The sequence below is a fragment of the Acaromyces ingoldii genome (assembly GCF_003144295.1).
Source record: "Acaromyces ingoldii strain MCA 4198 unplaced genomic scaffold FA10scaffold_6, whole genome shotgun sequence".
Taxonomy (NCBI): domain Eukaryota; kingdom Fungi; phylum Basidiomycota; class Exobasidiomycetes; order Exobasidiales; family Cryptobasidiaceae; genus Acaromyces; species Acaromyces ingoldii.
In genome coordinates this window covers 766,766-784,919 of record NW_020290252.1, presented here as the reverse complement: position 1 = coordinate 784,919, position 18,154 = coordinate 766,766, and the positions used below count along the sequence as shown (strand labels likewise).

At 60.7% G+C, this 18,154-nt stretch overlaps 8 protein-coding genes across 8 annotated transcripts; 4 read left to right on the top strand and 4 right to left on the bottom strand.

Moving 5' to 3' along the window:
* Nucleotides 1–80: 80 nt before the first annotated feature.
* On the top strand, nucleotides 81–1,475 carry FA10DRAFT_281475 (extracellular GDSL-like lipase/acylhydrolase). Its single transcript, XM_025523695.1, has 2 exons — nucleotides 81–585; nucleotides 663–1,475. The coding sequence occupies exons 1-2, from the start codon at nucleotides 110–112 to the stop codon at nucleotides 1,315–1,317; spliced, it is 1,131 nt and encodes a 376-aa protein (XP_025375175.1). The 5' UTR covers nucleotides 81–109; the 3' UTR covers nucleotides 1,318–1,475.
* A 90-nt stretch (nucleotides 1,476–1,565) lies between these two features.
* FA10DRAFT_304035 (hypothetical protein) lies at nucleotides 1,566–3,430 on the top strand. Its single transcript, XM_025525308.1, has 2 exons — nucleotides 1,566–2,307; nucleotides 2,403–3,430. The coding sequence occupies exons 1-2, from the start codon at nucleotides 1,738–1,740 to the stop codon at nucleotides 3,393–3,395; spliced, it is 1,563 nt and encodes a 520-aa protein (XP_025375174.1). The 5' UTR covers nucleotides 1,566–1,737; the 3' UTR covers nucleotides 3,396–3,430.
* Nucleotides 3,431–3,568: 138 nt separating this feature from the next.
* FA10DRAFT_304034 (hypothetical protein) lies at nucleotides 3,569–6,881 on the bottom strand (the record flags this gene model as incomplete). The annotated part of the gene is made up of 5 exons (XM_025525307.1): nucleotides 3,569–4,446; nucleotides 4,513–4,718; nucleotides 4,776–5,968; nucleotides 6,035–6,293; nucleotides 6,355–6,881. 5 exons carry the CDS (start codon nucleotides 6,879–6,881, stop codon nucleotides 3,569–3,571), a joined length of 3,063 nt encoding a protein of 1,020 aa, XP_025375173.1.
* A 291-nt stretch (nucleotides 6,882–7,172) lies between these two features.
* Nucleotides 7,173–8,728, bottom strand: FA10DRAFT_181355 (salicylate hydroxylase). The gene has a single exon (XM_025518299.1). It carries the CDS (start codon nucleotides 8,504–8,506, stop codon nucleotides 7,256–7,258), a length of 1,251 nt encoding a protein of 416 aa, XP_025375172.1. The 5' UTR covers nucleotides 8,507–8,728; the 3' UTR covers nucleotides 7,173–7,255.
* A 143-nt stretch (nucleotides 8,729–8,871) lies between these two features.
* FA10DRAFT_304032 (hypothetical protein) lies at nucleotides 8,872–10,959 on the bottom strand. Its single transcript, XM_025525306.1, has 3 exons — nucleotides 10,871–10,959; nucleotides 9,964–10,814; nucleotides 8,872–9,905 (listed from the first exon to the last, which is right to left on the bottom strand). The coding sequence occupies exons 1-3, from the start codon at nucleotides 10,937–10,939 to the stop codon at nucleotides 8,951–8,953; spliced, it is 1,875 nt and encodes a 624-aa protein (XP_025375171.1). The 5' UTR covers nucleotides 10,940–10,959; the 3' UTR covers nucleotides 8,872–8,950.
* Nucleotides 10,960–11,219: 260 nt separating this feature from the next.
* Nucleotides 11,220–12,334, top strand: FA10DRAFT_288665 (hypothetical protein; the record flags this gene model as incomplete). The annotated part of the gene is made up of 4 exons (XM_025524224.1): nucleotides 11,220–11,645; nucleotides 11,708–11,771; nucleotides 11,843–11,986; nucleotides 12,072–12,334. The coding sequence occupies 4 exons, from the start codon at nucleotides 11,220–11,222 to the stop codon at nucleotides 12,332–12,334; spliced, it is 897 nt and encodes a 298-aa protein (XP_025375170.1).
* Nucleotides 12,335–14,062: 1,728 nt separating this feature from the next.
* Nucleotides 14,063–14,392, top strand: FA10DRAFT_288664 (hypothetical protein; the record flags this gene model as incomplete). Its single annotated transcript, XM_025524223.1, has 1 exon — nucleotides 14,063–14,392. One exon carries the CDS (start codon nucleotides 14,063–14,065, stop codon nucleotides 14,390–14,392), a length of 330 nt encoding a protein of 109 aa, XP_025375169.1.
* A 189-nt stretch (nucleotides 14,393–14,581) lies between these two features.
* On the bottom strand, nucleotides 14,582–17,517 carry FA10DRAFT_269226 (hypothetical protein). Its single transcript, XM_025522670.1, has 2 exons — nucleotides 16,783–17,517; nucleotides 14,582–16,722 (listed from the first exon to the last, which is right to left on the bottom strand). Exons 1-2 carry the CDS (start codon nucleotides 17,478–17,480, stop codon nucleotides 14,718–14,720), a joined length of 2,703 nt encoding a protein of 900 aa, XP_025375168.1. The 5' UTR covers nucleotides 17,481–17,517; the 3' UTR covers nucleotides 14,582–14,717.
* Between the last annotated feature and the right edge of the window lie 637 nt (nucleotides 17,518–18,154).

Below are 18,154 nucleotides of genomic sequence, written 5' to 3'. Positions count from 1 at the left end.
CGCCATCGTCGTTGCTGCTGCCGTGGTCACGTCGACCGCAGCAGCGGCGTCGGCGGCGGCGGCAAGCTCATCCCCGGGCAGGGCGCGCTGGCTGGCAAGCTGGGCGACGATGCCCCAGCTCACCGAGCCGGCGAATTTGCCGCCCGCGCCCTACAACAACTCCGACGTGAAGTTCCTCAACGCCACGCTGCGGCAGACATTCAAAGTCAGCCGAGGCGCCCGGCGTGTCCGTATGCGCTTCACAAACGTCTTTGGGGGCTCCAACCTCGACATCACCTCGGCCTGGCTCGCGCGGCCGCTCAACGGCTCCGTCGGCACCTCGTCGATTGTGGCGCGGTCGCAGCACCAGCTCACCTTTTCCAACCTGACGTCCTTCTCCGTGCCCAACGGTGCCCTCGTCGTCAGCGACCCGGTGCACATGGATGTGGCCAACAATGAGAATCTGACGGTGAGCATGTACCTCGGCGGCGGCCAGGCGGGCGCCGACATCACCTCGCACCCTGGCTCGCGCACGACGACCTACATTGCCGCGGGCGACCAGACTCGGAGCAGCAACGTGACCGACGCCGTGACGACCGAGCATTGGTGAGTCGACCGCCTCCCTCTACTGCTTGTCTCTGTTCACAGCACGTGTGAAAGATAGAGACTGACTCCGGACACAGGTACTTTATCGATGCCCTCGAGGTGGAGCAGCAGCAGGGCCGTGCGATCGTCATCGTCGGCGACTCGCTCACCGACGGCCGCGCGAGCACTGAGAATGGCAACGACCGGTGGCCCGACCAGTTCTACGCCCGCTTCCCGCACGACACGGCCGTGACGTACCTCAACCAGGCGGCCGGCGGCAACCGCGTGCTCGCAGACGGCCTGGGACCCAATGCTCTCGGCCGAATCGACCGCGACGTGCTCGCCCAGACGGGCGCCCACTGGGTCATTCTCTTTGAGGGCGTCAACGACATTGGCACGGCCGACGCCACGCCGGCGGCGCAGGACGCCGTGGTCAAGCAGCTCCTGGCCGCGTACGACCAGATCATCACACGTGTTCATGCGCAGGGCAAGACCATCTACGGCGCGACAATTACGCCCTTTGGCCTCAACACCTACGGCAGCGCGCTCCGCGAAGCCAGCCGGCAGACGGTCAACGACTGGATCCGCTCCTCGCAGCACTTTGACGCCGTGCTCGACTTTGATGCCGTCGTGCGCGACCCGGCAAACCACAGCGTGATTGCGAGCAAGTATGACTCGGGCGACGGGCTCCACATGAACCCAGCCGGCTACGGCGCCCTGGCAGCCAGCATCCCCCTGTCGCTGTTTGAGTAGCCGCGGAGTACGTACACCCAGCTTGCCGACTAGGGCCTTTGCGACAAATTGAAATTGTGGAAGCGCATCTTCGGAAGCGCATCTCTGTCTACAAACAATACGATCCTGTGTACTGTACAACTAAATATATGTCGCCTCCTTTAGTCTAATTTACTGGTTATGTCACAGTGAGACAACAAGGCAAGCCACGCACGGAAGGAAGTTTGATGGTCTTGTGGCTCTTTTGGCAACTTGCCTTTTAGTCAAAGGCTGGTTGTAGCTGCCCGCTGCAAGGTCCTCTGCTTGCTCTGCAATATGCAAAGCGAGAGACGCCAGGTTTGAGGGAAGTTTTCTTTTGCGTCACAAGCACACAGTGCAGACGATGATAAAAAGCTTCAACGAGATACGACAGCCAACACAAAAGCCCGCACCACCACTACAATGGCAATGCCACACGAACCTGCCGCTACCAGGCTGCGTCGCCTCCGTTTGGGAGACATCAAGGTTCCCGTGCTTCTTGGCGAAGATACACCCCCGCGCGAGTTTGCCAGCTCTACCGAGGAGACGCTGGATCTGGTTAACCGGCACAACAACACTAGGACGCCAGGTGTTGAGGGCGACGAGGCGTATCGATGCTGCACTCTCAGCGGGCAAATTCTCCCTGAGGGCGCCCATGTCTTTCCTCACAGCGAAAGGCTGCTTGAGCAGCTCCACATCTGGTCTCGCTCGACTGGTCCTTTCCGAGATCTACCACAGCAGCGAGCCCGTCGCAGGTGCGCGGTCGACAACCTCATCTTCTTGAGTCTGGGCTTCCACAAGCGCTTTGAGCCGGGAGCCGCCTTTAGGCTCACATTGACACCCAGTCTGGCGACTCTGGTCGACGTGGCCGTCTCACTCGAAACCTTTCTCGCCAGCAAGGAGAACGACGAGACGTTCGATGTTCCCACCTTTGAGCCTTGGAGTGTGGTCGCCAATGGCTGTCAGCACGAGCTCGAGGATGGAACGAAGCGCGTGAGTCAGGGAATGATTCTTCCTTTTTTCTTTTCTCTTTTTTTTTTTTCTTCTTTTTCCTCCAGTCGCTCATCCGTCGTTCCTCTGTGATCTAGTACCAGTACCTGCTCTGGGGTTTTGGCAGTGGACGGCCACCAACTGATTTTTTCGTCAGGCTCGGCGGTCGAAGACGCGAATTTAAAGCCGAGAAGGATGCGACGGTGCCGACGCTCTTTGCGGACGTGGATTCCAAGAAGTACTTGGAACCATTCTGGCTCACCGTGCACCCAATCTTCGCTCTTCTCGTCGCTGCGCACAATGCCAAGAGCCGTGACGGCCGTCCGCTTCAGTGGCGCCCCGAGGCAGAAGCCATCGCCGAGCTCGCAGAATACTGCCTGCAGCTCTGTGAGGTGGACCACCTCTCTGGCTTTCGCGATCTCGTGAGGCCCTCCTCCCTCGAGCGCCCCCTGCCCGTGCTCCAAGGGCAGCCAGACACTCGCCCGCGCTTTGTTGGCATTCCCTGGGACGGCCTCGAGGGTGTGACGATGGATGTCGACGACGACGAAGACGATTCCAGTGCCGAAGTAGGCCCTCCCTCGTCGTCAACGGGCAGTCGCTCTTCCAAGCGCGCTCGCACAGACGAAGGCGGGAGCAGCAGCCCGTCGCGCCGCCAGTCCAGGAGGCTGCAAAGGAAGGACCCTCTCTTCTCCCCCTTTGCCAGGCCCTCGGAGCTGGGCGACGAAACGGCACTGACAGAGCCGGACGAGGGCGACAAGAGCGCCGGCGACGCAGACGTGCCAGACCTCAGGGCACTGGTGCGAAAGCAGAAGCCTACCATGGACGACTTCCTGGTCGCCATCCGTGCGGTCGAGGCGTACCGGGAGCGCGTGGCTGCCGTCGAGGGGGAGCGCGACGAGGCCTATGCACGCTGGCTCCTCAATCAGGCCAAGGAAAAGGGGTCGCGAAGCCTGGCGCTCCGAGCCCTGCGTACCTCGCCGCCATCATTCCCGGACATTGAGGCCAGGCTGTCGACCGTCGACGCAAATGCCCAAAAGCTCGAAGACGTAGTAAGGCACCTCGAGTATTGCCTGTCGCACCACGACGGCTGAGACGGCAAGGCGCATCAACAAGAGTGACGCAGCACGGCTACTTTTTTTTTTTTGGCTTTTCTTTTTCTCGTCCCTGCATATGGGTCACCCCATTGTTCGTGCTGGAGTCTGCCTCATGAATCCATTTCTCTTATGCACTACTACAACAGTGATTGACATGCAATTGCCGTCCATCAGTCTGCCATCCGGAAGGAAGGCGGCGGGGGCAGGCTGGTCAGGGGCGCCTGGCCAATGACTACCATCTCGACGACGAGGCCCGGCTGCGTGCTCCACAGGGTGAGGGTGTGCCAGCCGGTGCTGCTGCCGAGCGACATCTGCGTCGTCTTTGTCCGCACGCCCGCCGCCACGACGCCGTTCCAGTCGGGCGGGTCCGAGCCCGCCGAGCTGGCCAGCGGGATCGGCTGCACCGTCGCTGGTGCGCCGTCGTCGATCTGCAGCGCGTACGTCATCGGGTTTCCTGCGCGGTAGTTGAGAATCGGCCCGAGGTACGTCGTCACATTGACGGGGCCCGAGGCGCTGCTGTAGAAGTCAAAGACGAGCGCGGGGCCCTTGCCCACCTCGTACGTGGGCGCCGTGGCGGGCATGACCGTCATCGCCTGGCCCGTCAGGCCGTACCCGGGCAGTGAGAGCCAGCTGGCGTCGGTGGTGTTGCTTGCCTTTGTCGCGTTACTCGCAGGCATGGCCACAATGCCGTCGCCCTCAACAAAACCGCCACTCTTCGGCCCTCCCTCGACGCTACTGCCGTCGATGGGCACCGTGACCGTCGTGGTTGACGTCCTCGTGAGCGTGCCATTGGCCGGCATGATGGAGATGCCGCCGTAGCTGAGATTGTTCGTGGGCGCCTTGTCCCAGTCGACGGTGACCCAGATGCGCGCGTCGGTGCTGCCATCGCCCGCGAGGTGGCCCGACCTCGTCGATGGCGTCAGCCAGGACACGTTGCTCGACACGGTGTAGCTTACGCCGCGCCACGTCCCGCTCGACACGTCGATCCACCGCTTCTGCGCGCCGTACCGATCCATCGGCTGCAGCGACGGGGGAGGACAGCTGTAGCCTTTTGTTACTCTCTTGTCAGTCAGCAATCTCGTCTTTCATTCACATTGCTATCTCCCAAACCCACCCTGAGCGCAGTTGTTGACGTTGTCGCCGGGCCAGGCGCCCTTGCTGCCCTCGATGGTGACGCGCAGGGGCCCCGGCGACGACGAGGGCATGTACCCGTCTTCGGCAGGCCAGGCATCGTCGGTCTGCACCCTGGCGACGGGTGGCATCGTGTCGCGCATCGGCTGCTGCCAGTAGGCGTAGTTGATGTGCGACTGGCTCATCATTCTGATGCTGAAATCAGCGCGCATTCAGAGACAATCATCACACATGCAATGAACATACCCATCCCACTTGCCATCCAGCAGCGCGTGGTACGCTGCCGTGAGCTCGCCATCGTGCAGGAAGTGGTCCGCCGCCCTGTCGGCCCAGAGGTTGGCCGAGTTGCGCGCCTGGCTGGCATGCAGATTCGCGCGCCCCACAGCCGTGTACAGCCTGTTGAGGTTGGCCGAGGCGAGCGTGGGAAAGGCGACGAGCTGCTCAAAGGCGGCGTCGGTCGTGTGTTCAGATCGCAGCCGGGCCACGGTCGACGTCAGCTCGTCCCAGGCTGCCTCGACGGCCTCGGCCTCGTGGTGCCACGCGAGGCTCCACGTCGTCGCATTGAGCAGCTCGGGCTTGATGCGGTTGTTGAGCATGTTGTAGCCGGCCACGACGCGCGCCACGTCCGCCGCGGGCAGCGCGGGAAACGTCGAGCGGGACCACGCCCTGAGCCACTCGTCGGGCGCCATGGCAGCCGAGGCGGTGCCGCGGTAGGACAGGTCGAGTGCGTAGTGGGTGGCCACCTCGATTGGCTTGAGGTCGCCGACGTTGAGGATAAAGATGCGGTCGAGGCCCGTCTGCTGCGCGACGCTCAGCTGCTCCCACGTCTTTGCAAAGTTGATCGTCGAGATCCACTTGTAGTTGCGCGGGTCGCCCACGTAGTCAAAGTGGTAGTAGAGGCCGCTTCCCCCCGCGCGCGCCGTCTCGTTGTTGGCCGAGGGCACGCGCCGGAGGTTGCCCCAGTTGTCGTCGGTCCACAGCAGCGTCACGTCGTCGGGCACCGCAAGCCCGTCTTCGTCGTAGTAGCTCTGCACCTCCTTGTACAGGCACCACAGCTGCGGGATCGTCGTCACGTCGGCGCCGCCGTGGGCGTTCGAGAGGATCTTGCGCTGCTCGGCGACGAGCGACTCGAGTAAAGGCACGCTGGCGCCCGGCAGCGGGATGTCGCCATCGCCGCGCATGCCCACGGAGAAGATCGTGTCGAGCTGGGCAGCCCGCTCGGCACCGTAGCGCCAAAAGGCGTCGAGCTCGGCCTTGTTGGTCGTGTAGTTCCACTCGCCCGTGCCGTACTTGGTCCACTCGGGCGTGTTGCGCGCCATGGGTTCCTGGTGCGACGTCGAGTAGATGATGCCAAAGGCGTCGGCCATGGCCTGGTTCGGCCCGGCGAGCGGCCGCGCGGGCAGCGCATCGAGCCCGGCGACGGCAAACATGTCGGACCACTGGGATAGATGAACTAGGTGTGAGTGTGCCAGCGCCGCCGTGGTGTGAAGGGCTCTTCAACTCACCAAGGCAGGCCACAGCATGTTAGCTTTAAGCCGGAGAAGCAGATCAAAGACGTGCTCGTAAAACGAGGGAAGGAAGCTCTGCATCAGCGGGTCCTTGTTGCCGAGGGTGCTGCCCGTGCCAAAGTGCTTGTTGGCCCAGTTGGTCAGCCCCGGCTGCTCGTCGTTGAGAAAGATGCCGCGGTACTTGACGGTGGGCGAGGGGTGCCAGCAGGGCTGCACATGCACCTGCGCCTGCTCCCTTGTTGCCACGTCGGCGAACCTGCGTGGTAGTCTGAATGAGCCGGGTACACAGCAATAAAGAAAAGGACAAGAACACTGACCAGTGCCACGGCGAGACGCCCATCTGCTCCGAGAGCGTGTAGAGGGCGTAGATGGTGCCGCGCTTGTCGGCGCCCGAGACGAGAAGCACCTCCGAACCGCTCGAGAGACGGGCGGGAGACACGCTCCAGGCCTCCCACTGGCCCTCGATGTGCGACACGTTGGTCCCGCTCTCGGTGGCAATGCTCCCTGCCAGGCCTCCGTCCTCGTTGAGCGCGCCCACGATGATCGTACGCGCAATGCCGCCGCCGTCGTCTTCGTAGCTTGTCACCTCGCGGGCGGACGTGACGTTGCGCACGCTTACGTGAGCCCCCGGTACGGCAGCCTCGATGTCCTTGGCAAAGGACGCCACAGCGCGATGAACACCCGCGGGCGACCGTGGGTCAGTGAGGAGCCGTGTCTGCGAGCCCCGTGCGGCGAGCACATGTCCGCCGCCCACGACGCACTCGTCGCTTTTCGAAGTTGCGATGGCCAGCGCCGTCGACCAGGCGAGTGCAGCCAAGAGGAGAGGCAGGCGGTGTCGAAGCATTCTCAGACAAGCAAGGCAGAACGTCCATCGTCCCAGGTCACCGTCCCCTTTAGCAACCTTATATTCTAGCCGCTCTCTCCCTTTCTTCTTTTCTTAGCGCGATGTGGAAGGGCAGGCAGACGCGGGGCCCCACCCACCCACCCACCCGGACATGCATAGCCGCGGGGGATGGAAGAGGAGCAGCGGCGACTATCTGATGCTGCGCTCCACGCCCTCGTCGCAGCGTCGCCACGCACTCACTCACTCCCCACGTCCACCCCAGCCTACCCTGCACTTAGCAAAAGCAAAATGAACAGCATGACATAGAATTATTACAGCAGCAGAAAGGGGGGGATGTGGTAAAGGATGACTAAGGGTATTACCATTATGCACACCTACGCGTAGCCTGCGCGCTTGAACATGTCGGCCACGGCCTGGGCCCCGTGCTCGCTGAGAAAGAGGTCCATGTTGGCGGCCGTCTCGGCTGCCTTTTCGCGTGCGCGCGCCCACATCGTCTGCTCGTATGCGCGCACGTGCGGCTCCAGCGCCGCCTGCCAGGCCGCCGCCGCGTCGGGAGCCGCTGCTTCGACGGACACGGCGGCGAGGGCGCGCGAGAGGTCGAGGGCGTCCCACAGGGCCAGGTTGACGCCCTCGCCGGCCCAGGGCGTCATGAGGTGCGCTGCGTCGCCGACGAGGGTGACGCCGGGCCTGTGGTCCCACGTGTGGCCGACGGGGAGCATGTACAGCGGCTTGATGTCGGCTGCGCAGCCGGGGTTGTCGCGCGTCTCCTCGTCGCACGCCGTGGCGAGCAGCTCCTGCAGCGGGGCGGCCCAGCTGTGAAAGGGCCCGTCTTGAGTACGCAGCAGCACCGCCTTGGCCTCGGCCGCCGTCTTGCCGGCCAGGCCCGCCGTTGTGGCCCAGTTCTCGTCGGGTGTGCGCACAGCGGCATAGACGCGGATCGAGTCCTGTGTCCCGCGCTGGCCCAGGATGCCGTGGCCGCCGCCGAGGGCCGTCATGACGCCGGTGCCGTTGAGCTCGGCGAGGCGCGGGTGTCGTGTCGAGGCGTGGCGCAGCGTCGCCGTGAGAAACTGGTTGCCGCTGTAGAAGGGCGCGACGTCGGTGAGCAGCCGGCGCACGCGCGACCACGCGCCGTCGGCACCCACGACAAAGTCGTACGTCGCCCTGCCGTGCGCGCCGAGGTCGAGCGTGATCTCGGTGGCGCCCGTGGCCTCGCTGCGCGCGCTCCACGCCTCGCGGATCTTGTGGTGCCAGCGGATGCTCTGCGCAGGCACGTGCTCGACGAGGAGGTTCGTCAGTGCGTTGCGTGGGATCTCGGGCCGGTACGCCAGCTCGCCCTCGTCGGCGTGGAGCAGGGTGCCGTGCTGGTCAAGGACGCGCATCGCCTCGGAGCAGTCTCCCACGGCCGCCTGGAACTTGTCCCAGAGGCCGCACTCGCGCATCACCGCCAGGCCCGACTCCTCGTGCAGGTCGAGCATGCCCGACGGCTTGGCCAGCTCCTCGGCGCCCATGCGGCCGCGCAGGTCGTAGATGGTCGCGGGGATGCCGCGCCGGTGCAGCAGCAGGCCCAGCGCCAGGCCCGAGGGCCCGCCGCCAGCAATGGCGATGCGCGGTCGAAAGGGCGCCATGGCTGTGTGCTCGTCAAGACTTGTGCTGCTCCTCGTGTTTTGTTCAAGTCTGCGCCCCGTGTCCTGTTTCTTTTGTCCCCAGAGAGGCTCCTGCGGCGACGAGCGAGGGCGAGGCTTGATGCTTTATACGTCTGCTCGAAGCTTTCTCGCGCACGGTCTGTCCTGCAGCTAACGAGGCAAGAGGCCGGCCATTTCCGCGGAACCACGTCGAAAAAAAAGGCAATATTCCAATCGAAGCGCCCGATGGACGATAGACGCCCAACGGGAGAACGGGGATAGGCGGCCACGTCGATTTAGACTTCGAGAAACTCGGGGCATGATTTCTCAAGTTTCAGTCCGTGCAAATGCGAGTGATTGATAGAGATCGCCATCATTCGTGTGCAGTGTGGTTAGATCAGAGTACAGTACAGATACAGTGGGTGCAGAGTGACAGGACGGGGGCGGCTACTGCCGAAAGGAAAAGAGGTCGGCCAGCAGGGCGTCCTGCTGCGCCGACGAGGCACCGGCCCACGCGAGCCACTCGAGATTCTCAAAGCCGAGCGAGGACGAGTCAATGTCAAACAGCGGCGTTGCTGCAGTGGTAGTGGTGGTAGTGGTCGCGGTCGCGGTGAGCGAAGGGGTGTTTATTGCCATCGCTGCACCCTCGTTTGTGGGCCTCGAAGGCGACACGGATCGTCGCTGGGGCTGGAGGATGTTCCTGACGAAGCGCGCATAGGAGTGCGCGGCCGTCGAGGCCGAGGCCGAGGCAGCAGCAGCGCCCTCGAGGCAGGCGACCACACCGTCGCACAGGCGTCGGATTCTGGCCACGTCGACAAAGCCAAAGCGGGGCGCCAGGTCGGCCAGGCGCATCGCCACGGCCGTCTGGTACGAAGCGGCGACAAAGAAGGAGTTGTAGCAGTGCACGAGCTTGGCCGGGGGCAGCAGCCGTGGGAAGGCGGCGAGATATCCCAGGCAGGCCTCGTACAGGCTCAGGATGATGTCGGCAGCCCACTCTGCGGGCGCCATGTGGTGCAGGGCGAGACCCAGGAGCTGCACCAGCGCGTGGTCGACATACAGCGTCGCCAGCTCCAGCCGGGGCATCGTCGCCGAGCCCGGGTCGTCGAGCCATGCGCGCGACCACGCAGCCAGGTCGGCGCGGCACCGCTCTACGTAGCAGGCCGTGGCGCCGCTGCGGTCCGTCGGCATCGCAGCGCGGCGGAGCTGGTCGTGGAGCCGGCGGTTGCGCATCGCCAGCGTCCGCAGCTCCACCATCGACACCAGTGCACGGTCGGCGGCGCAGGCGTACGGTGCCAAATGCCAGCGCTGGCACACCGACGCCAGCGGCTGCTCGACGACGACGGAGCGCCGGCCGGTGTGCTGGGCGAGCGAGACCTCGTGCAGCCAGAGGTTGATCCACGCTCTGTGTAGATACTCAACATCAGCTGTCGTGGAGCCCCAACGCGTAGCAGCTGTCTCACCTCTCGGCGTTCCTTCTGAGGCGGCAATCGGCTTCGTCGGCCTGGCGCTGGAACCGAGCAGCATCCTCGTACAGCGAGGCCTGGAGGTTGAGCTCCGAGGCGACGCGGACAGCATGGCCCAGCAGCGTCCACGCGCGGTCCTCACGCACGTCGTCGCTCGGCTTCTGAAAAGCGGCGAGCATCGTGAGCGCCTGGACAATCTCGACGGAGCGCAGGTCCTGGAGCAGCACGGCGGGCAGGACGACGCGGTCGACGTGCGCCTCGAGGGCTTCGGCCACCGTCTCAGAGCCTCGCTCGACGCGGGCGACGGTGAGGCACATGGCACAGAGGAGCGCATGCGAGTTGCGCCGCACGTAGCCAAAGGTGCACAGCGCCGTGTCAAAGTAGGCCAGCGTGCGGCCAGCGGTGTCGTGGAAACGCCGAAAGAGGCGCTCGGCCTCGGCATCGTCGATGACGCCGCTGAGGATCGGGTCCAGCGAAGGCGCATTGTCGAGCCGCGGGCTGAAGAGGCCCGACGTCTTCTCCTTGCGCCGGCTCAGCGTGCTCCAGAACAGCCGCTCAGCGCTCTCGATGGGCGCCAGGTCCGCCTCGCTCTCGCCGGGCACCGCTGGCTCGAGCGCCGGTGCTGAATCCTGCAATGCTGCGATGCGGTGGTGGTGCGCCCAGCGGCCTTTGTCTCGGCCGAGAGCACGGACATGGCGACGGTGCTCGAACCGAGCGCTTGACGGCGTCTCCGGTGATGCTTGGGACGAGAGACGCTTCTTCTGGCGCTTGCTCTCGGGCCGCACGCAGGACAGGCCCTTGCGCGTGCACCTCTGGCACCGGTCGCCCCGGTCGGTTTCGCAGCGGAGCTGGTCATCTCGATGTGAGCTCGGCTTTGATTCGGCAAAGGACTGCATCTACCCACCTTCTTGTCGCGGCAGCCGAAGCATGCCAGGCGCTTCTGCGGAAACGGCGAGGGCGCGACGTCGTCCATCGTGGCCCCCCCGCGTTGAGCGTCGTTGGTGGTGCGGAAGGCCGGACTCGGGCTTCCGAACTTAGGCGTTCCACTAAGTTTTCGACGCGCGTGAGCAGGCAGTTCGGACGTCCGAGTGGACAAAGGACTGGAAGAATGGTATATCAGGGAGGGCCGAGGCGAGCATCTACAGGAAAGGGTATCCTACTTTACGATGCATGCTCTACTTGCAAGTGCTGCTCGCGCTCACCTTTCTGTCTGTCGCTTGAGACTCTCCGCGGCCGGCTGTCAGGGGCTTCACATGGCGGCCAATACCATCACGTCCATCAAGCCCGACGGCCAGGAGAAGAGGCACGGGCGACTAAACCAGCGCCATGTCCAGGCCGCACTCGAAGCACTGCATCGAGATGGCATCGTGGCTGTTAAGGACGTCGTTGATGGGGATGCCATTGACACGCTCAATGCGCGCATGGTCCGCGACACACGCATCCTCGTCGATCGCGGCGATGAGGGACCGTTCAACTACAACCTCGGCAACCTGCAACAGAGTCCACCGTACGAGGTCGTGTCCTTCCACCCCTCCATCTTCTTCAACCCCATTGCAGCGCAGCTCACCAGCGCGTTTCTTGGCGGCAGGCCGACGCTGTCTTTCATCTCCTCCAACGCAGCTGTACGCGCCGAACACGGTCAGCCGGTGCACTGCGACGCAGACTTCGACCATCCCCAGGTGAGAGCGCTTGCCCTGGTGTTCCTGTTGCTGGACCATTCCCTGCTCATCGTCTCCGGCAGATCCCCTTTGCTGCCGTCGTCAATGTCGGGCTCGTCGACATGGAGCCGGCCAACGGGTCGACAGGTGAGCAGGCCGCGAGTTCCAGACCACGCTGCTGCTGAACCTCTGCTCGTCCTGTGATAACACTCGACTAGAAGTCTGGCTGGGGAGCCACCGTGGCACGACTGTTGCCGACCAGGAGGGTGCCCACGGAGAGCGAGCATCGGGTCGCATCCTCGAAGGACTCCTCGCAGCGAGGAGGCGCGTCTCGCCGCCGCTGCAGCCCACGTTCAAGAAAGGTGCGGCATGTGAAGAGCAAGAGCAAGAGCATGCCAGATTAAGCGGTAAGATGAGCTGACGTGACTTCTCCCACTCCCACCCCAGGCTCGATTCTCATCCGCGATCTGCGGCTCTGGCACGCGGGTATGCCCAACCGGACCGACGAGGTGCGCATCATGCTTGCCATGATCCACTTTGCACCCTGGTACCGCCAGCGCATGGCGCTCCTCCTGCCCGAAGCGCTTAGAGGTCCTGTTATGGCACAGCAAGCGCAAGGCGTCGATGTCGCCGCTACTTTTACTACAGACCCCATCGACCATCTCAACGCAGGCTACGGCAATTCATTCGATTTGGGCCAGGAACAGTAGACGAAGGTTCACTTTCCGACAGAGCAACTTGCACATGGTCATCTACACGAGGGAATCAGTTTTCTGGCAAAGCAGACGTGGCTGGAGCATCTTTGTAAAGTCGACGACCGAAATGCAAAGCAAGGCGACCATTTCGGGCAGGAAGATGAGAACGGCGATGGCAGTGTTTTCCACGATGAAGCCCTTGCTCGTTGCGGAAGACCAGATCCTGTAGATGGCTTCCACCACCAAACATACTTCCAACGTGATTAGGAAGGCGCTTGCTCGTCCCACTTGAGGCGCGCCTGCGCTGACTTGTCCCGAGTTGTCCTGTCCCTTCTGCGCTGCGTGAGCACATGCAACGACTGCGGTGATCATGATTAGAGCCACTGCAATGACGGCGAAAAGGGCGCCGGAAGCGATCCTAAGGTTCTTGGCCGTGTTGAGGTCGGACAGATCTTTGGCGTTTGTAATGATAATAGCTCCTGCAATGCCGATGCCAGAGACACCTGCCACGATGGCATGCTGCAACAAGTGGACTGCGAGCATACGACTTCCATCCAGCTCGATCCCCCGCATTTGCAGGCACCTGTTGTGAGACTTTAGTTTCACATTTGTGCCAATGAATAACCGAGATTAAGACAGACGTACCATACTGTTACGAAGCTCATGACTCCTTCGACAAAAAATAGATAGCCGGCAAGGAGCAGCAGTGCAGCAGCAAGCTGGACACCACTGTCAGACTGACTCTCTGTGCTGCGGGACTCGACTGCTCGCAATGCGAATGATCCCAATCGTACTGTTGCGTTTCGGAGTCGGCATCAGCAATGCCCCTTTTTTGGCTTCTGGACCCTCAAGAGAACTCACGGAGACACAGCAGCAAGATGCAACGTAGTCCAAACCGATGTCCAACAGAACGGGCAGTCTTGAAAGCTAGCCACAGGAAGACGAGCCCATAGATGATAGCAAAGGCCACCGAGCTTGCAAACGAGATATGTTGGTTGGAGGCCAGGAGGCCTTCCGTTGCGCTGTCGGATGAAATCATCTTTGCCAAGTTGCTCGAGACTGATGTCGAAGAGAGGATGTGTGGAGAAGGTGTAGGAAGAGGAGGGAGGGAGAGGATGTAGGGGGAGTAGAGGCTGCCTTACACATTTTTGGGGGGAAAGAAGGCCCCTTTTATAATCTTCAGACTTCCCTGATGAAAGGTCGGGCTGACACCTTCTAAGAACCAGAGTCTTGCTGAATTCTTCGTGTCCTCGGCGTGTTCCTGCCCCCCTTGAGAAGTTCTTTGGCGCAACTGCACGCACGTCAAACATGGGCGCGTCGTGCCTGTTATCGCTTCCGCCGGAAACTCCTTTCCGCCTTACGTCGCTTCCGCCTTAGAAAAATGTGTATTTTAAATTTGAATGTTTGAAGCGGAAAGGCCACATAGTCAAACCCGCCGGAAGCTCGGAGCGCCGAATTCAGTTTTCTACCTCCGGCGGAAGATCTGCATGATCCGTCGAAACACTTGCCCGCGAGCGATGGTCATGGAGAAGGCGGTGCACATGCAGGAGCCCTACTGCGCTCGGAATGTGGACTCTCCCTCTAGCACTTTCCACACCAGATGTTCGTCGTGAACTATCAAAAGGTATAAAAAAGGCAGCATCAAAGCGTCTAAAGCCACCCAATCCACCCAAATCCCATTTCCAGGCACTGGCATACCTTCTTCACACCACCGGACAAGAGAAAAACTTACTTTTGCGCAAAATGGGTCTCATCAAAACGGGCGTCAAGGGAGGCATGGGACTGTATGCAGTCAAGATGCTGACCGACTCGATGAACAACAATCAGCAAGCCAATCAAGCCGCGCAGCCCTACCCTGCCTATGCTGCAGCTAGACAGGTGCCTCCACACGCTCTTTGCAGCTGTCCTTTCTGCCCTCAGAATGCGGCACAGGCCGAAATGTACCAACAGCAGCCTCAGTATCATCGGGCTCGACCAGAAAGCAGCAACAGCGAGATGCACAATCGAGCTGACGACTTGCCCGTCTACCAAGGCGACACATCGAAATCCTCGAACCTTAAACAGCGCTGGTGATGCCCAACCTTAGCTTTTTGCTCTCTACCCTTTGACGAGGTAGTCTCCGCATACACACATCAAATCGCTTGTTAACCGGCTTGGTCTCCTTCTCGTGCATGTACCTTTTTCTTGACTTTGACTTTGAATCGATTGATCTTTAGATGCTTGGGGCCAATTTCAGCTGCTCAGCTGCTCGGCGTAAATTTGCTTTGTGATGGTGTGCATTCGAAGCGCTTGGTGGCTCGGTTGCCCTACATTTACTAGTACAAATAGACAATGGTTTGCGTTTCACGAAAGAGGTAAGCAATCGCTACCGCATCTTTCCTCCCCTTGATCGTTTTCCTTAACCGAGAGCTTGATCCCACGGGACATCATTCCAAGCGGCAAAGAGTTGACCAAATGGATCTTGAGCCCAGCTTTGCGCAAGGTTATCACCGTGCATCGTGCCGCCCTTTGGCTCCGGAAAGCCAAAAGCGGCAGCAGAGGCACGAAGACTATTCTCAGTGCTTTCTGGTCCGTATCGTGGCCAGATATCCTGCCTGCTGCTGGCTGAAGAGGCTGCAGAGTCAGGGACCGCTGGCTGCCAAGTTTCACGACTGGCCCTAAAGTCCGGCGCGGCCCCTGGTGCAAGGTCTTCAGGTGGTCGACTGTCGCTCGTCGATGATGTTGTTGAGGGTGTGAGACCATCGTAGGACTTCCTTGAGAGCAGTCTTTTCTGCCTTACAGCATTCTGAGCTCGCAAAGCGACGGCGTCCATATCACGGATTGCTGCACTGGAAATCGACGGCAGAGATCCTAGGAGTCTTGATTTGTCGGTTGTGCTTTCCCTTGACGATCTCCTAGGCAGCGAGGTTGCGTAAGAGTCGAGGGCACCTGCTGCTCGACGCATGAGAAAGCTCCATACAGACGACCGACCGACTTCCTGGCCTATGTGTGCACAAGTGGTCACCTGTGCCTCCATTAGAACCTTGGCTGCATCCACCAAGAGAGTGCAGAGCAATGGCTGTGGCGCCCATCCAAGAAAGGGCGCGCTTTCGTGACCTGACTGAACACCGTCGGCAAACGTGGCCAGCGTTGTTTCGGCACACTCCATTCGCACTGTTACAAAGCGACTGACCATTTCGCGAGTACGTGACGCTACATCCTCGGTCATCACGCTTGGAACCTCCTTCCTTCTTGCCACCTCGATGATCAGGCTGACCACTCGTTGCTGATTGAGACCGTGTTCGTGTGCGGCACGGCGAGCTGCTTCATCACCGTTGCCGGCTGTGTCGCTCCGTATGGCGCATTGCTCCATCACCATCGCAGAAGTAGCAAACGGTGATGCTCTCGGAGCAAGCCCATTTGGCTCGACAAATGGCCAGAGCGCAGCACGAAAAAAGAAGACGAATAGGCAGCCCCGGAGGTTGTTCTGCTCCATTTTGCACAGCTTGAACATCTCTTGGCTTTCGCGGATCTCGGCGGCCATAGGCGATGTCATGCTCAGCTCGCAGGCGTTCTGCAAATCTTCCATCATGTTGCTCGCCTGGTCCAGATCTTCCTTCATTCTTACCGGCCAGTCCGCTTCGGCTTGTCGATCTGTCCGCATATGTTCACAGCATCTCTCGACGTGGACACCGAATGATTGGACCGCGCGGACGGAGACCTGTAGGATCGCGAGACGATACTTGAGCAAGACTTCGCCAAGTCTACGTAGGTCTTCTTCTCGACTCTCGGAGAAGTACGTCCACGGATTGTGATAGCCTTCGATGAGTGGAAGAAGACCAAGATCAGAAAGGTCCAGAGCGCAAGGCTGGACAATGCGATCGCCGACGGTGAGCAAGAGTTCGTTGAGCTCCAGATCGATGAACTCGGTCGAAGGGATCCCCTCTGGGCCTCCCAGATTCGCTTTCGGCAAACGTTGCAGCAGCATCGACGCCAGCATGGTATGTGCACGAGGCGGGTCCGTCGGTAGGGAGTCAATCCGCCCACTCGCTTCTGTTACCCCCGAGACATTGGTAGTTGCAGACCCATTGGCCCGTGCCGTATGGAGAACTTGGGTTGTGTCTTGCAACAGACCAAGCGGATCGACCGTGCCGAGCAGGGTAAGCGCGTGAATCGTCGTCGCTTCCATTCGAGCAGTCGCCATAACAGTCGGTATGTCTGCTGTGATGAGGGAGCACAAGGCCTGTCGCTTGAGCTCCATAAGTTCCTCGTCTAGCGGTAGCTTTGGCGAACGCTGCAGGAGGGCTGCGAAACAAAGTAGCGACAGTAGCAGGCGAGAGGAGGCGGTCGGGTTGGCGATGTATAGCTGCCGGATCCTTGCAGGCCGAGGGATGCTATCATGAATCATGGCCACTTGCTCCAATCTTTGTCAAGGCGATCATCAGCAGAAGTCAAGAGAACAGCAGACAGCACTGACAACGCACCGTGTCTTGAGACGCTTCACTAGTCCTTCGTCAATTACTTCGAGGATGTTTTCGAGATCCCCACGCTCTCTGGGAACGACGGCGACACCAGAAGTGACCGTAAATTGCCGTGCGTGGACCAACCAGTTCAGCGTCGCGTAAGGGTGACCCATCAGATCGTGAGAGAGGGACGATGCCGTTGCGCTTGTGTTCCGCAAGAGTATGACCATGGCATCGCTGGAGTCGCGCTCCTGCCCGTTGGTTTCATCAACCTGAGGGGTGTCTCTCACTGGCCCTTCCCTACTTCGTGACCGACTATCTGCACCCACAAACGTGCCAGATATCGGCTCTGGGTTGGCAGCAGAGATCCTTTGCGCACTTGGTCGCCTCTGCTCATCTGCACTGGCGTCTGATGCACCTGATCGCACATCGTTTGAATATGACTGTGCGCCGAGCAGAGAAGAGATGGTCAAGGAATCCGGCACTCTCCTACTCGTGATTGGTGGTGTATAGCTTCCATGTCCGGAGTTGGACCGGAGAAAGCAGTCGATTTGGAGCGTGCGACAGCGATGACAGGCCTTGCTCGGCGGCAGTGCCTGTGTTCTGTCAGCCTCTGCCTCGGCGAAGTGTGTGTCTGGTAGCTCGCATCGCCTTTTGCGTTCCTTACACGTCTGGCAAGTCAGTCTTGCATGCGTCCGCTTTGGTTTGGACCGCACCATGCCTTGCAACACATGCAGCTGGAGGCGGAAACAAAAGGATCGTTCAACTTTATCGACGCGCGATGCCAAAGATTCATGCAATTTTAGGGCGTTCTCAGCAACAGGAAACCTTTGATTGACTTTGTGGAGATTGTATTCGGAGCAATACAACAATGTACGACGATGCACATCCTGCTTCGAGGTGCAGCCGCCGTAGCTGTGCGCCTCGAAACTTCTGAGTCAGGCGAGCTGTAGACCATGATCACCACGTCGCACGGCGAGCTGGCAGAAGGAAGGCAGCTGGAAGGATGACTTCAGATAGGATAGGCCGAATGTGCCGGGCTTGGGCCACTGCGACACCTGCTTGGTCTGGTATTACGTTCATCGTGCACGCTCACTTCTGTTCTCCCTATACCAAATACGATCAGCACCCGTGATGGCACATCCTTGGGGCTCGAACGCTCACACCGAAAGGCACAAAGACAAAGGTTCAGCCCGAATGCTCTCAATAGCCCCAGCCTTTTAAAAGCAACGCTTTGAGCAGGGGCGATAGCTTCAGGTGCTTATTTCCACTTCAGCATGGTCGATTTAGATACAGACTTGCCTTTTAACAAAGTGGAAAAGAGTCTTGATCCGGGTGCAAGTTGTACAGCCATCGACGCGTCGGCGAGAACAAACGCATGTGAAATTAGTCG